Source organism: Gadus morhua, chromosome 19, assembly GCF_902167405.1.
Source record: "Gadus morhua chromosome 19, gadMor3.0, whole genome shotgun sequence".
Taxonomy (NCBI): Eukaryota; Metazoa; Chordata; class Actinopteri; order Gadiformes; family Gadidae; genus Gadus; species Gadus morhua.
The window spans coordinates 6,939,512-6,952,681 of NC_044066.1; the positions used below are offsets into that span (position 1 = coordinate 6,939,512).

The 13,170-nt window shown below is 43.3% G+C and overlaps 1 protein-coding gene across 5 annotated transcripts in view; it reads right to left on the reverse strand.

The window, feature by feature from the left end:
• Positions 1-13,170, reverse strand: part of si:ch211-196i2.1 (collagen alpha-1(II) chain) — an 83,629-nt gene that overhangs the window by 28,260 nt on the left and 42,199 nt on the right. For 2 of the 5 annotated variants that reach the window (XM_030341778.1, XM_030341782.1), the window contains 21 exons: positions 11,948-11,986; positions 11,772-11,825; positions 11,300-11,353; positions 9,454-9,561; positions 9,224-9,277; positions 8,814-8,867; positions 8,304-8,348; positions 7,766-7,819; positions 7,473-7,517; positions 7,188-7,241; positions 7,060-7,104; positions 6,822-6,875; positions 6,575-6,619; positions 6,108-6,161; positions 5,153-5,197; positions 4,974-5,027; positions 4,062-4,169; positions 3,530-3,583; positions 2,472-2,525; positions 2,018-2,062; positions 1,437-1,490 (listed from right to left, as the gene is read on the reverse strand). In XM_030341778.1, the coding sequence (XP_030197638.1) occupies positions 1,437-1,490; positions 2,018-2,062; positions 2,472-2,525; positions 3,530-3,583; positions 4,062-4,169; positions 4,974-5,027; positions 5,153-5,197; positions 6,108-6,161; positions 6,575-6,619; positions 6,822-6,875; positions 7,060-7,104; positions 7,188-7,241; positions 7,473-7,517; positions 7,766-7,819; positions 8,304-8,348; positions 8,814-8,867; positions 9,224-9,277; positions 9,454-9,561; positions 11,300-11,353; positions 11,772-11,825; positions 11,948-11,986 (1,173 nt within the window). Of the gene's footprint in view, positions 1-1,436; positions 1,491-2,017; positions 2,063-2,471; positions 2,526-3,529; positions 3,584-4,061; positions 4,170-4,973; positions 5,028-5,152; positions 5,198-6,107; positions 6,162-6,574; positions 6,620-6,821; positions 6,876-7,059; positions 7,105-7,187; positions 7,242-7,472; positions 7,518-7,765; positions 7,820-8,303; positions 8,349-8,813; positions 8,868-9,223; positions 9,278-9,453; positions 9,562-11,299; positions 11,354-11,771; positions 11,826-11,947; positions 11,987-13,170 lie in introns of those variants that run through there. The other 3 variants (XM_030341779.1, XM_030341780.1, XM_030341781.1) reach the window with 3 other exon arrangements.

Below are 13,170 nucleotides of genomic sequence, written 5' to 3' on the forward strand. Positions count from 1 at the left end.
GGAAGGAACAGAACCAGTATTTATTTATTTATACACATTATTAAGATTATTACTTCATGTACTGAAAGTTAACACAATCCACCAGGAGCTAATTAATGATTATTACTGCAAGAGCAAGATAACTCGTAACCTTATTTGTTATGACAAGAGAGCAAGCTGAGGTGTTTTTTGTTGATTCAGTTTCAACATGTAAACGTAGAGAAAATGCTTGTATGTGAAGCTACAAATGGCATTAACTATAGGTCTGTTTAATAAGTGAACAACAAAGGAGCACAAACTCAATCTATAATGTATTACCTTAACGTCAACAATTTAACATTTACAATCGTTATATCTTGCCTCTGGAGATCTTTGTTGAAACAACTGAAATGATAACATAATCATTTCAGACAAGAAAAAATGGATATCAAATGATGCTCTATAATCTCCAGATTTAGAAATCTATTCTTTAATTAACAGGCAGATAATGATGATTGAGATTAATGAGATAAGGGATATTCTCATTCAATGCAATACTAGACTAAGGCTCAGTAAGATGATGGAAAACATCAGCCTGTGTTACTACCACATACAGGGCTTTAGAACTAGTAGTCCTTGGACCAGTCAAATACTGACCCCAAGTGTCTGAACTGAGCATTTCAGATCAACTTCTACAATCTAGGAAAACCGCACCACCTCCAGTGAGAAGATCAAAATCCATGGAAATGTCAATTTTATAAAAATGTTGTAATTTTGAAGGTGTCGATGTTCCATCTGACATATAAGGCGGTATATTTACTGCCAAGTTTGTAATATCATGGTCAAAATATGATAAATTATGAAATTTAGATAAATCAAGATAAAGTTAAATCAAGATAAATTAAAATCAAGCCAGACACAATAAATATAAAGTACAAATAAAGTTATAACGAAACAGAAACAATATACATACATGGGGTGCACGACCTTGAAAAATATGCTGATATTGTTAATTAATATTGCACTGTCAATATTAATTATAATAAAACATATAAAACCCCCAAAGTAATGGGAAAATGCATGAAGATAGGTTGTGTTTCCAAATGAACTCAAACTGTCGCCGCCACACCGTCTCACTATAACTCCCAGCAGTGCTCAAAACCTTGGCACGTATCGTCATGCCATTAATTGTGACCAATCTTATCACACACAGAACAAGACCTAGAATCGAGTGTTCTGACGCGTGTCGTCTGTCTAGTACGCGACACTGCCACCCAAAGCGCTCCCTTGTTTCTTATACCCAGTAGGTGCAACAAGAAGTTACCTCAATCGACGTCTGACAATATCGCATTATCATTTTGTCATAATCTTGCAGCCCTGAGGGGGGTTGTGTTATTGGGAAAGGTGTCACAGTATGAGGGGTCACAGTATGAGGGGTCACAGGGGGGTCATGGTATAAAATGATATAGAATGGGAACCTGTGTACCAGGCTTTCCTTCAGCCCCTCTATGCCCAGTTAGCCCTGGTAACCCCTGTAGAGAGAGCACACACACACACACGCACGTACACACACACACACACACACACACACAGTAACACAGCAGAGTATCACAAACACAATCACACAAACAGTGTCACACAGTGACTTACACACACACACACACACACACACACACACACACACACACACACACACACACACACACACACACACACACACACACACACACACACACACACACACACACACACACACACACACGTTGTTGTTACAGCAGACATTTTTGAATTCATGTATCATCATTTCCTCATCAACAAATCACATGTATCATACATAAATTAATTTGACCTATTATTAATCATTATACTTAATATTTGTTCTCATTTGTAATTTGAACTACAGACATTCTAATACATATGTTCAAGATCACCAGGCTGTCTTGGTCAAATGACGATCAAAGATGTAAATGATGTAATTGAATGACACCTGGCTTTACACTGACAGTCTAATCCCACACAAACCAAGATGGTGGTTAGTAACCCACTATCTGTAGCTCACCGAGGGCCCCGGCTGACAACTAGGTCCCCTCGGGCCCTGGGGTCCCTTGAGGAAAAAGGAGAGGTTGTCAAAACCATGAGGAACAACAGTCAAAACCAGAACAAATAAATACATGTACTGTGACACATAAGGCAATTCAGGTTTTATGTGTATAGCCCTGAAGTTACAGTGTCTCAAAGGGCTTTACAGGTCAACATCATAATACAACTCATAACCCTAAGCGGTCCAAAAACACTCTCAAATTCAAGGGAAGTAAGATAAAAGAGGGATCCCTTCTTTCAGGGATGGTTTGGAGTGCAATAGGCACACAAATAATGGTAGCGACGCTTTTTCTTATGATGTCTGCCATTCAGACTTTTTAAAGCAAAGATGTGCAACATCTGAAAGAAAGCTTTCCTTGAAGGATGTATTGTCTACTTTTGTGCGTCAGTGACATCAGTAAATGGTTGTGTACCTTGTCTCCTCTTGGTCCATGTCTGCCTTGACGGCCTACTGGTCCTCTGCTTCCCTTTGGGGATGTAAACACACCAGTGGCAGCTGATTCAATACACATGTCCAACACACTAATGACACACAACCGCAGAGCTAGAATACATTATTAGTGACAGATGTGTCTACAGACGGTCAACCGCAGCATGAGTAACTAAACAACTAGACTCGCATCACATCTTACACCTGCAGGTTTACGACAGTTGGAGATAACATTTAATGATCACTCAACATTAACCATTACCATGGCAACGATTGATGCCACAGCTGCGTACACTTTTGTTCTGGTACATCCCGGTATTCAAGCGATCTTAAACAAATATCTCAAACATCACATCAGACTAATAAGATACTTCTTCCAACCACAATGACCTACTAAAGTACGATTTTATTGTCACCAATTGTGATTGTAGATTTTGGCTGATAAACCACCATAATGGTAAATAGTCCATTGCATGCAAGTTTGTGGACCAAAGGATCAGTGAATGTTTGTGTGTGTGGAAGATGGCTGGTTTAAGCAGCCTCAGCTGCCTGGAGTCAGTCGGATTGGACTCTGGGGCTGGGTGAGGCTGCACACCCGGGGTGCATTGAGAATTCAATGTACAACAGCTTAAACCATCACCACACACACTCAGGAGAGGTCCCTCCTGCATGGCAACATGGACCACCGTCTGTACATGTATTACTGTCTGCAAACTCTACAATAAACCGGCCTTCAACATCAACATCCCAGAGTGCTTGGTTTGGAAGAGCCCAGAGAGGCAGAGTGCAGCGCTGGCATTCTCACAGTATGACTCATGTTTTATACATGTAAACTGTCATTGACATGTCAACTCTAAATCTAAATAATTTTCCATTTCAATCTTTCATCCTGTCTAAAATGACCTGGATAGATTGACAACTGGATAGATTGAAACAGGCCTTGTTGAAATATTGCCACCTATGCTCTGAACGACAGTTTAATCATCAAATTAAATGAACAGACATATTTTCCCCGTTCATTTCTGCCATGGAATCACTGACCTTTGACCCCCGGCTGCCCGGTTTCCCCCGGAGACCGTTCTCTCCACTCTCTCCCTGAGTGACAGGACAGAACACCAGTCAATCATACAGTTAATCGTTCCCTGTTCCATTTTTGTTCTATTTTAAGATTAAAGGACTAAATGATGCTGATAAAGGGCCAACCCGCATCGCATCGTGACATTTAGCTGCAGGATCACTGTGAGCTGGCATTTCGAGGTCAAGACTTCTACCAGCCTAAATCTCACTCAGATCAAAGTCATTAAAAATGGCAGCAGCAAAGAACCCCTTTTGACCTTAAAAATGACTTCAGGATATGACAGAAAATTTAAATGCTTTCAATTATTAAATACCTAGGAATTTTTAGATGAAATTAAAACGTAAAATGTAGTTTAGAGGTACCTGCAATGGAAATATATTTCCAATAGCCTTAAAACATTGATAAAGATATAATACCAATAGCCTTATAACACTGATGAATATACCGCTAATATACCGCTGTTCAGCGGTGTATAGGAAAGGTGAGTCACTGTACCTCGATGCCTCCTTCACCATGTTGACCTCTGAACCCCGGCAGGCCTGGGAGGCCGGTCAGACCCCTCTCTCCCTGGGGGCCTTCGATACCTGTGACACCCTGGAAGCCCTGAGGAACGCCGGGAAGGTAGAGAGAGATAGAGAAATACATGGAGAGAGATACATGGAGAGAGAGAGAGAGAGACAGAGACAGAGACAGAGACAGAGAGAGAGAGAGAGAGAGAGAGAGAGAGAGAGAGAGAGAGAGAGAGAGAGAGAGAGAGAGAGAGAGAGATACATGGAGAGAGATACATGGAGAGAGAGAGAGAGGGATACATGGAGAGAGAGAGAGAGAGAGAGATACATGGAGAGAGAGAGAGAGAGATACATGGAAGGAGAGAAATACATGGAGAGAGAGAAATACATGGAGAGAGAGAGAGAGAGAGAGAGATACATGGAGAGAGAGAGAGATACATGGAGAGAGAGAAATACATGGAGAGAGAGAGATACATGGAGAGAGAGAGAGAGAGATACATGGAGAGAGAGAGAGAGAGAGAGAGAGAGAGAGAGAGAGAGAGAGATACATGGAGAGAGAGAAATACATGGAGAGAGAGAAATACATGGAGAGAGAGAAAAACAGAAGGAGGGAGACATAGAAAGAGAGGAATGTATAGAAATAGTGTGAAAGAGTAAAAGATATAGAGAAAGAGTAATACATAGACAGAGAGAAATGTGTAAAAGTGGTGTGAAAGAAATATACAGAAAGAGAAAGAAACTTTACAACAAGTAACACATTACAGAAATATTTAACAGAAAAATAATAGTAACCATGTTTCGATACAATTAAAAAAGATACGTTGACTCTCAGAGTCATAAAAATGAGCACCATAAATAAAGGGATGAATAAAGTTCTGAATAAATTAGGATGTCCTACTCTCTCTCCTTTGCACCCGGGATTCCCCTTCTCTCCATCAGGTCCTCTTTTCCCCTGCCAGAGCGGTAAAGTTCACAGTTCAAAGGTCACTCAGGGGTCGAAGGCAGGTTTGATGCACACATAATGTAGATAAAGAAATACAAAAGGAAGAGGTGCTTCTTCCACCACTTGGTACTGACCGTGGCACCGAGAGGACCCATCAGCCCCTGTGTCCCTGGGGAACCCTAAGACGGACATTTCACATTTCAATATTTAGAATACTGGATTCAGTTGAAATGATTCAAGTTCAATTTAATCTACACATAGTGGCGATTTGCCCTCAATAAAACAATGACTGGAAAATAAATCAAACTAAGCAATGTAATCAAAAGAGCAACAGAGGCACCAGGGGGACGAATCTAATGTGGACAAAGAGTTAACTCTCCATACAGGATTTTGAGTTTCGGAAGTTGTTTTTTTTCCGGTGTTACAAGCAAAAACAAAACATATGTGCAACAGTGGGAACTTGCCACCTCATTTCCTTTGTCTCTCTGGTACAGCTGGTAAAAAACCATGACCCTTCCCAGTGCCTGTCTTACCTATGCCTGCCTACCTCTATGTATAGGTTAGACACCCGGTGCGCCACAGCTGCCCAATCATTTCAATTAACTTTAATTTGTAATACAAACGAGAAAATAAACATAAAATAATCATATTACTTGATATTAAGGAAACAAACTAAATAAATGTTTTATAATTAAATCTTACAACTGAATAGCTCCAACACTACACATGGACAGATCAAGATTAGGTCATTTTGTATGATGCTTGGATTCATTTGAACAAAATATGGTTATATTATTAAATACAATGCTTTTACAATAATGAATACAGGACTGGGTGAATAGACTGTGGAACATGTATTACATTAAGTGTTGCTTAAGGCAGAATGATTTCCAAACAATGATTAAGAACATACCGTACATCTACATACTGCGTTTGTCCATAAGTATGCTTGTATGTGTACCTGTGTGCGCTTGCGTGTGTTCGTTTTTTGCGTTTGTGTGTGTACATGTGTGTCTGTTTGTGTGAATGCATTGACATACATGTGTGTGCATAGGAGGTAAATACACAGTACAGGAAGACACAACTCACCACTGGCCCCTCGAACCCGAGGTCCCCGCGGGCCCCCGTTGGCCCCGCCGGCCCCTGACAGGAAATGAAGACCAGTCATCATTAACGGCAGGAAGGACCGAGAGAATCCGTCCATTGCACTGCGCTGTTGAGCTATCGATTAGAGCGGATGTGTCCCCCGCTGTACCTCTGTACCCCTACATCTGTGTTCCCTTCAACAGTCTAGTGTGGAGACATTTGGGTCAACCTATTGTTTTCTATTGTAGGTTGATTTATAACCCCAGAAACCAGTGGACTTCTGCAATTCATTGGCATTAATACATTATACGACATAACATGATGTCAAACATTCTGCACCACGTTTATAAAGAAGACATGGTACTCAAGGGATCCAGACGCATATACAATGGATCATATTACTACATCATCTCCTGAGTAGAGGCTTGTTATTAATACATGTAAAACGTGATGTGACTTTTATCACTTACAGAGTTTCCTTTGGGGCCCGGAAGACCAATAAATCCACGCCATCCCTATAAAGACGACAACAGCAACATAACAGCCAGTTAACAGGGGCCCCTCCGTTTAATATCCACCCCCAAACATCTGCGACCCCCACAGCTTGTACCAGTCACTGGGAGAGAGACCGTCAGTAAACTGTACTCAGAGAACCTGTCCAAGGCCCGACATTATGCTCATTAAAACGTCTGATCAAAAGCACACAACGAGACCTACTTGGGGGCCGTGCGATCCAGGGGGTCCGGTCAGTCCTTCTAGGCCTAGGGGGCCCTGGTCAAAAAACAGAGAATGAAGTTTGTATTTGTTGCCTGTCTTTGATATTCATGTGTGTGTGTGTGTGTGTGTGTGTGTGTGTGTGTGTGTGTGTGTGTGTGTGTGTGTGTGTGTGTGTGTGTGTGTGTGTGTGTGTGTGTGTGTGTGTGCATGTGCGTGTGTGGCCTTGGAGTCGTCATACCTGCGGTCCTTTGGGGCCGGCAGCGCCGGCAGGTCCCACATCCCCCTGGAACATAAACATGAGGTTTGATACATGCATGTGTCCAAGATACATTTATATATATATATAAGAGAGTCAACGATTCTTACCGGTGATCCAGTAACTCCTTGAGCACCAACTGATCCAGTTACACCTGTTGCACCCTGTGACGCACACATAGACAAAATGCGCATACACACGCACACACACATTTGCAATTTGAATATGTATATTGTTTTAAATGTTTTCCTGCCAAGGGACAAAAGATGAAACTGAGCTATGTAGTTAAGACTCCCCAACTACTGTGTTGTGCATAGTCCCTGTTAAATGATAAAACAAAAATTAAGTAAACTACCCCATACAGTTCATCCTATGTGAAGATCTCTTCATCTTACCGGAGGTCCTATTAAACCTGGTCCTCCGTCCAGTCCCGTCTCCCCCTGTTGCAAAGTACAGGCAGCAGAATGAGTGCAATGTGAAGCAGTAGTAGCAGGCAGTGCTATTTACTCTGTAGCCATTGAGCTTTCCTTCAGAGTGACTGAGGTCATAAGACGTAAGATCATCCTGCTCAAGGATGCCTACAGGTGTACTGCTGACATAATCTGGGCCTAACACCCTAACCACTACACTACTAGTGGTTAGTGCTAGTACTAGCAGTAAGGAGGACTAAGAGGTCCAGGCCACTCACATCAGAACCAGGGGGTCCCTCTAGTCCCTCAGCTCCACGGACGCCCATGGGACCCTGAGGAGGAGACATTACAGTCAGCGGACCAGAGGCCAAACACACCCTGCCACCACTGTTATTTATGTACCCTTCAAACGCATACATATGACTGTTGGTACTGGGCCCTGCACTAGGGCGGTCTCCTTGGTACGTTGAGAAATGGGGATCATTTACAACCCGGGAAACAGCACAGATAGATCAATGTGAGGAATGGAGCTCCACACATCTTTACATAATACTACATGGTAGTTAAGAGGGAGAAGAGACTATATAATGTGTGTGTGGTGTGGGAACAAATAGATGATTTGGGATTGCCATTACAGCAGCTGGTGAACTGGCACACAACTAATTACGTAATTGTTTGTGCAGTCAAACTGCATTCAGTGACCTGGTTATGTAATCATAGTATCTATATGCGGATAAATCACATAGGTATGTGGGTATATAACAGTAACATTAATACAATAAATGATATGACTTTGAATGTTAATATCCCACTTACTGGTGGACCAACAGGTCCTGGTCGACCGTTCAACCCGTTCAGACCCTACATAGAAAAAAACATTATTCAAAAAGTTGTGAATAGATGTATTGCAGTTCACACTGGCATATGTCTGACAAAAGGACACATCTCTATTGGTGCAGCAGCAGGACCCATATTGACCACTAGGGGGCAGTACAGCCAAGGTGCTGTTGTAATGGAGAGCGACTTTCATGAGATGTCATGTCATCCTATTTATCTGATACAGATTTTTTGAGCTAGTGGGAGGGCCTGGCTCAGATTTATATTCAATCCGCTCATGTGTTTTTGTTTTCTATTTGATTGATGGTCAATTTGTAAAGTTGCTTTATTCACGAAAACATGAGTGATTGACAGGTGTAGCTGGTTGTTTCACACACACACACACACACACACACACACACACACACACACACACACACACACACACACACACACACACACACACACACACACACACACACACACACACACACACACACACACACACACCTTCTCGCCAGGTTCACCAACGTCTCCTTTTGGTCCTTTCCCGCCAACCAAACCCTGTGCAAACGCATGACAAAATCATAAATAATACACTTTTAATAAAACAATAATATTCAGTACCAAGTTATTTAGCTGATTAATTTATCCCAAGCAACTGACAGTGTCATACAGCCCTTTGATGATGTGTCATCAAAGAGTACCTTGTCAAGGTAAACGACGTGGCCTTTGAATCAAGTTCCTTTCAGAATCTGAGTCAAACACCCCATCACACATCATCCTGCCAAGCAGGAACACTATCGTCTCCACACTCATCTCCTTCTTCTCCATCTTGTACATAGTGCAGGGGTGATGATGGGCTCTATGCTTCCAGATCTATGCATCTAACTAGGATCCAGATCTATCCAGTCTCTTACCTCCTCGCCCATCTCCCCCTTAGTCCCTGGTTCTCCTCTGTATCCCAGCGGACCCTGGTCAACAGTCAATCAATTAAAGTCAATATTGAATCAATGAAAGCATACATGAGTCATTAGTGTGTATACTGTTATAAGGATTTTGCCAGCATCTGAAAATGTATGTCTACATCCTATGTGTTTTACTGTGGTATTATTGTGTCGTTTGGGTTTGTTGGCTTCTTTGCCACCACCTTTGGTCCTGGAGGTCCAGGGGGTCCTTGCTGCCCGTGCTGCCCACTCTGCCCATCCTTTCCTGGGATCCCTGGCGTGCCTGTAGCCCCTCTGTTTCCCCGTTCACCCTGGAGCACAGAACATAAACCCTGTGAGAGTACTCCAGTGGATGGTCGTCACCAGCCCTCATCGCTCTGGGTCAGACTCTGCAGAGCAGTGGTGTCAAACTGTGGGTCGGGAGCCATAAGGTCACAGAAGGGGACCACAAGGGTCCATATGTAAGCAATGGTATGTTTCTAGGATAACAGCTACTAGGTCTAACTGAGGCCCAATCCCATTTCTACCCCTTACCCCTTCCCCTTACCCCTCCCCCTTGTTTTGAAGGGGTAAGGGGTAAGGGGAAGAGGGAAGGGGTAAGGGGAAGGGGTAAGGGGTAGAAATGGGATTGGGCCTAAGTCTTCCTTTCTCATTGTGCCATTATTTAGTTCTTGATGAGACAAAAGTTGAAGAGAGAACCAGCAACACTGGGGGCTGGCAACACTTTTGTTTGATTCAGCTGGTGGTTGCAGCCTGTCTAATGGCACCTTTGTAAGGTGTGTGATATAAGGATGCTTGTAGCGGTGCATGACTATATGGAGGTCTGTGTGTAATCTACCTTGGGGCGTATGTAGGACTTTTATATTTTCTTCTCTCTCTTCTTATTCTGGGTGTGTAGTGCAATTAGTTGACAAGCGGTGTGTGTTAGGGGGAAACTACATCATTAAAATGAGTTATGGACCAGACATTAAACACATTCCAGTGTTTTTTATCTGCATTTACATTTACATTTAGGGCATTTAGCAGACGCTTTCCAAGGCGATGTTCATTTGTCAGAAGAAAGAGAAGCAACAATATATCACTGTTAGTACACTAAGGATGTTCATAGAACAAGTGCCAAGCACTTACAATGGCTAGGTTAACCCATTGCCCGTTTACAACGAAGAAAACAATTTCTAAGTGCCAAGACATCAGAATAGTGCCAGTACATGCAATAAGTGCGTACATTAAAGGGGCCTATACATCGCCCAGACTCAAACCCACGGCCAACTGCCTTTATCCGGCCACTCCATTGCCCCTCATCTGACCTGTTTGCAGGAAAATTGCATTGAAACAGAGCGAAGAGTGCCAACTACACAATAGCCTGCACGTTCTGCGCTTGCGCGATATGCAGGCGCTAGACTTGTCCGCCCCTCCCACACACTGCTGGTCGTGTGCTAGCAGCACACAACCAATCAGAGGCCAGACGCCTCAGACGCCAAAGCTCTCAGACTTTGCATGTTGAATCGTACCAGACACCGTCCAAGCCCTTCCAACACAGCTGAACACACGGAAAAGATTTGTTTCCGAATTCGTCAGAATTTCCCCAAATGTTTCAGATGGCCAACAGTTGGGCCAGTGTGTAGCAGCCTTTAGAGCCAGGATGTACAAACATGCATGAGGTGCGTAAGAGGGGTGATTTTAGGTGAGTAAGGAAGGTGAAGGGGCAGGGAAACAGGGCTAAGGAGGAGGCTATGCAGAGTCCAGAGTCTCTTTACCTCTTACATAACAAGAGCGGCCAAACTACCTGTGTGTTCTTGGCAGGACGGGGGCATTATTATATTTAGGAGTGTGAAACACACAGCATAACACCTGGTGAGGCTGCCTTCCAGCAATGTGTCAAAACTAATTTGTAACCTGCAAAAAAAAGCAAGCAGAAGTGCATACAGAGAGTAGCACAAGCTGCCGTGCATGTGCACACACACCACATACAGACACAAGACACACATGTCGACTTGGGTCTGAACAACACCTTTATTTTGGAGGAAATATATGTGAGCTGGTACTCACCATCTCGCCCATTATCCCTGGTCGCCCTCGCTCTCCCTGATCACCAGGAAGACCCTTCAGAGAGGACAACAGAGAGAGACATAGAGAGACAGTGAGACAGAGAGACATAAAGACAGAGAGAGAATCAGAGCGAGACAAAGAGATAAATCAGAGAAGGGCAGACAAACAAACAGAGATAGCTATCACCTCTGTGGTCTGCTGAATTAATTAAGTACCACTAGCGGTTAACTAAGACACACACACACACACACACACACACACACACACACACACACACACACACACACACACACACACACACACACACACACACACACACACACACACACACACACACACACACACACCCTGATGAACTGACAGTGCCTGGTGTGCCTGGAGCTGTAGCACTGGTTGTGTGTTCAGGGTTTGGCTACTCCTACATGGTTATTAGTGAGGTGGTGTCGCCAACATGTTGCCTCACATCTCCTACCTGATTCCCCAGCCTGCCCATCTCCCCCGGGGGTCCCTCTGCTCCTTCTGTACTCTGTTAACTCACACAGGAAAATGACATAATCACAACATGCAACCACATGGAAGGAAGATTATCTCTTTGTGGACCGTGGGTGTGTTTTACGCGTGTTGTCTTCTAGTGAAGACATTACTCACAGGCCAGCCTGATCTCAGGAGATGGAAGAAGTTGGTTTGCTGTGGGAGGAATAGCAGGCATCGATACGTTACACGTTACAAAGGAACACAAAGACAGACGGGCAAGGAGCGATGGTGTCCCAAAACCAGCCGTTAAAAAACATTGTTTCTCTTTATTATAATGGAAAAGTCATGCCCATTTTCCCATGGATTTTAGAGAGGGTCTCCTGCTTAAAGTACCCATGGTGGACGTTCCACTGGCCTCTGATCATGTGATCAAAGTGCCAGATCATGTGATCAAAGACCTGGGCCCATGGTTCAAAGAGGTTCTCTCTCCCAGCCCCCTATACGACCCAACTCTCTCTCTCATTCATCTCACATCTTTATTCAATAGCTGGGGTTCTCCTATCGCTGTCATGAACAACAGGACACAGCTGTGGCTGGGGGGGGACGCCCACATGCTCTACGGCTGCTGAGGCTAAGCACGCTGGGTAATGGGGAGGGGGGGGGGGTTGTTGGTGGACGAGGGACCCCATTCACAGGAATGTTTTATGTGCAGTGCGAGGACGTCTATTGGGTGAAAGATGATGAGGGATATTAGGAGAAAGGTTGAGAGGATACATGTAGGTTGAACCCCAAATCAAAAGGTAACAGACAGACTGAGAGATAAGACAGACAGAATGTCAGACAGGAACACAGACTAGCAGATATATGTGAAGGAAAGGTGAGAGTCTGTTTGTGGCTGGTACTTGGTTGACCACAGGTTCAGACCTGGACTGGGCCTTGCTGGCTTTCATTTAGTTTTTAAATGAAACGTTTTCATGAGATCACATTTCACAATGCACACAGGAGTTAATGTTAAATAAATAATTCAAATCATGATCAAAATGGGTCGGCATGTAGATTCATGCACAATATTTATCTACAAAATTCAAAATGGAAAATTTGAAAGGGATAGGTGAATAAGCCTGGTTAATATACAGGTCAGCGTAAACCACTTGATGAATATTTGTATAGTAACATAATATCATGTGTAAGCACGTATATGATATTACATATCAGTCATCACGGTTGCATATGAACATATAACCGGCAGTATTAACAGTGTGCTGAAAGAGTAGTGAAGGACTGCTCTGTTCAGAGGTTTTTAAAGATTAAATCACAGATTACCTGTTTAATGTCAAAGCAGAGTGGAACTTGAATCAACCTGTGCCTTAAAACACAAAATGTGTGTGTCTGTCTGT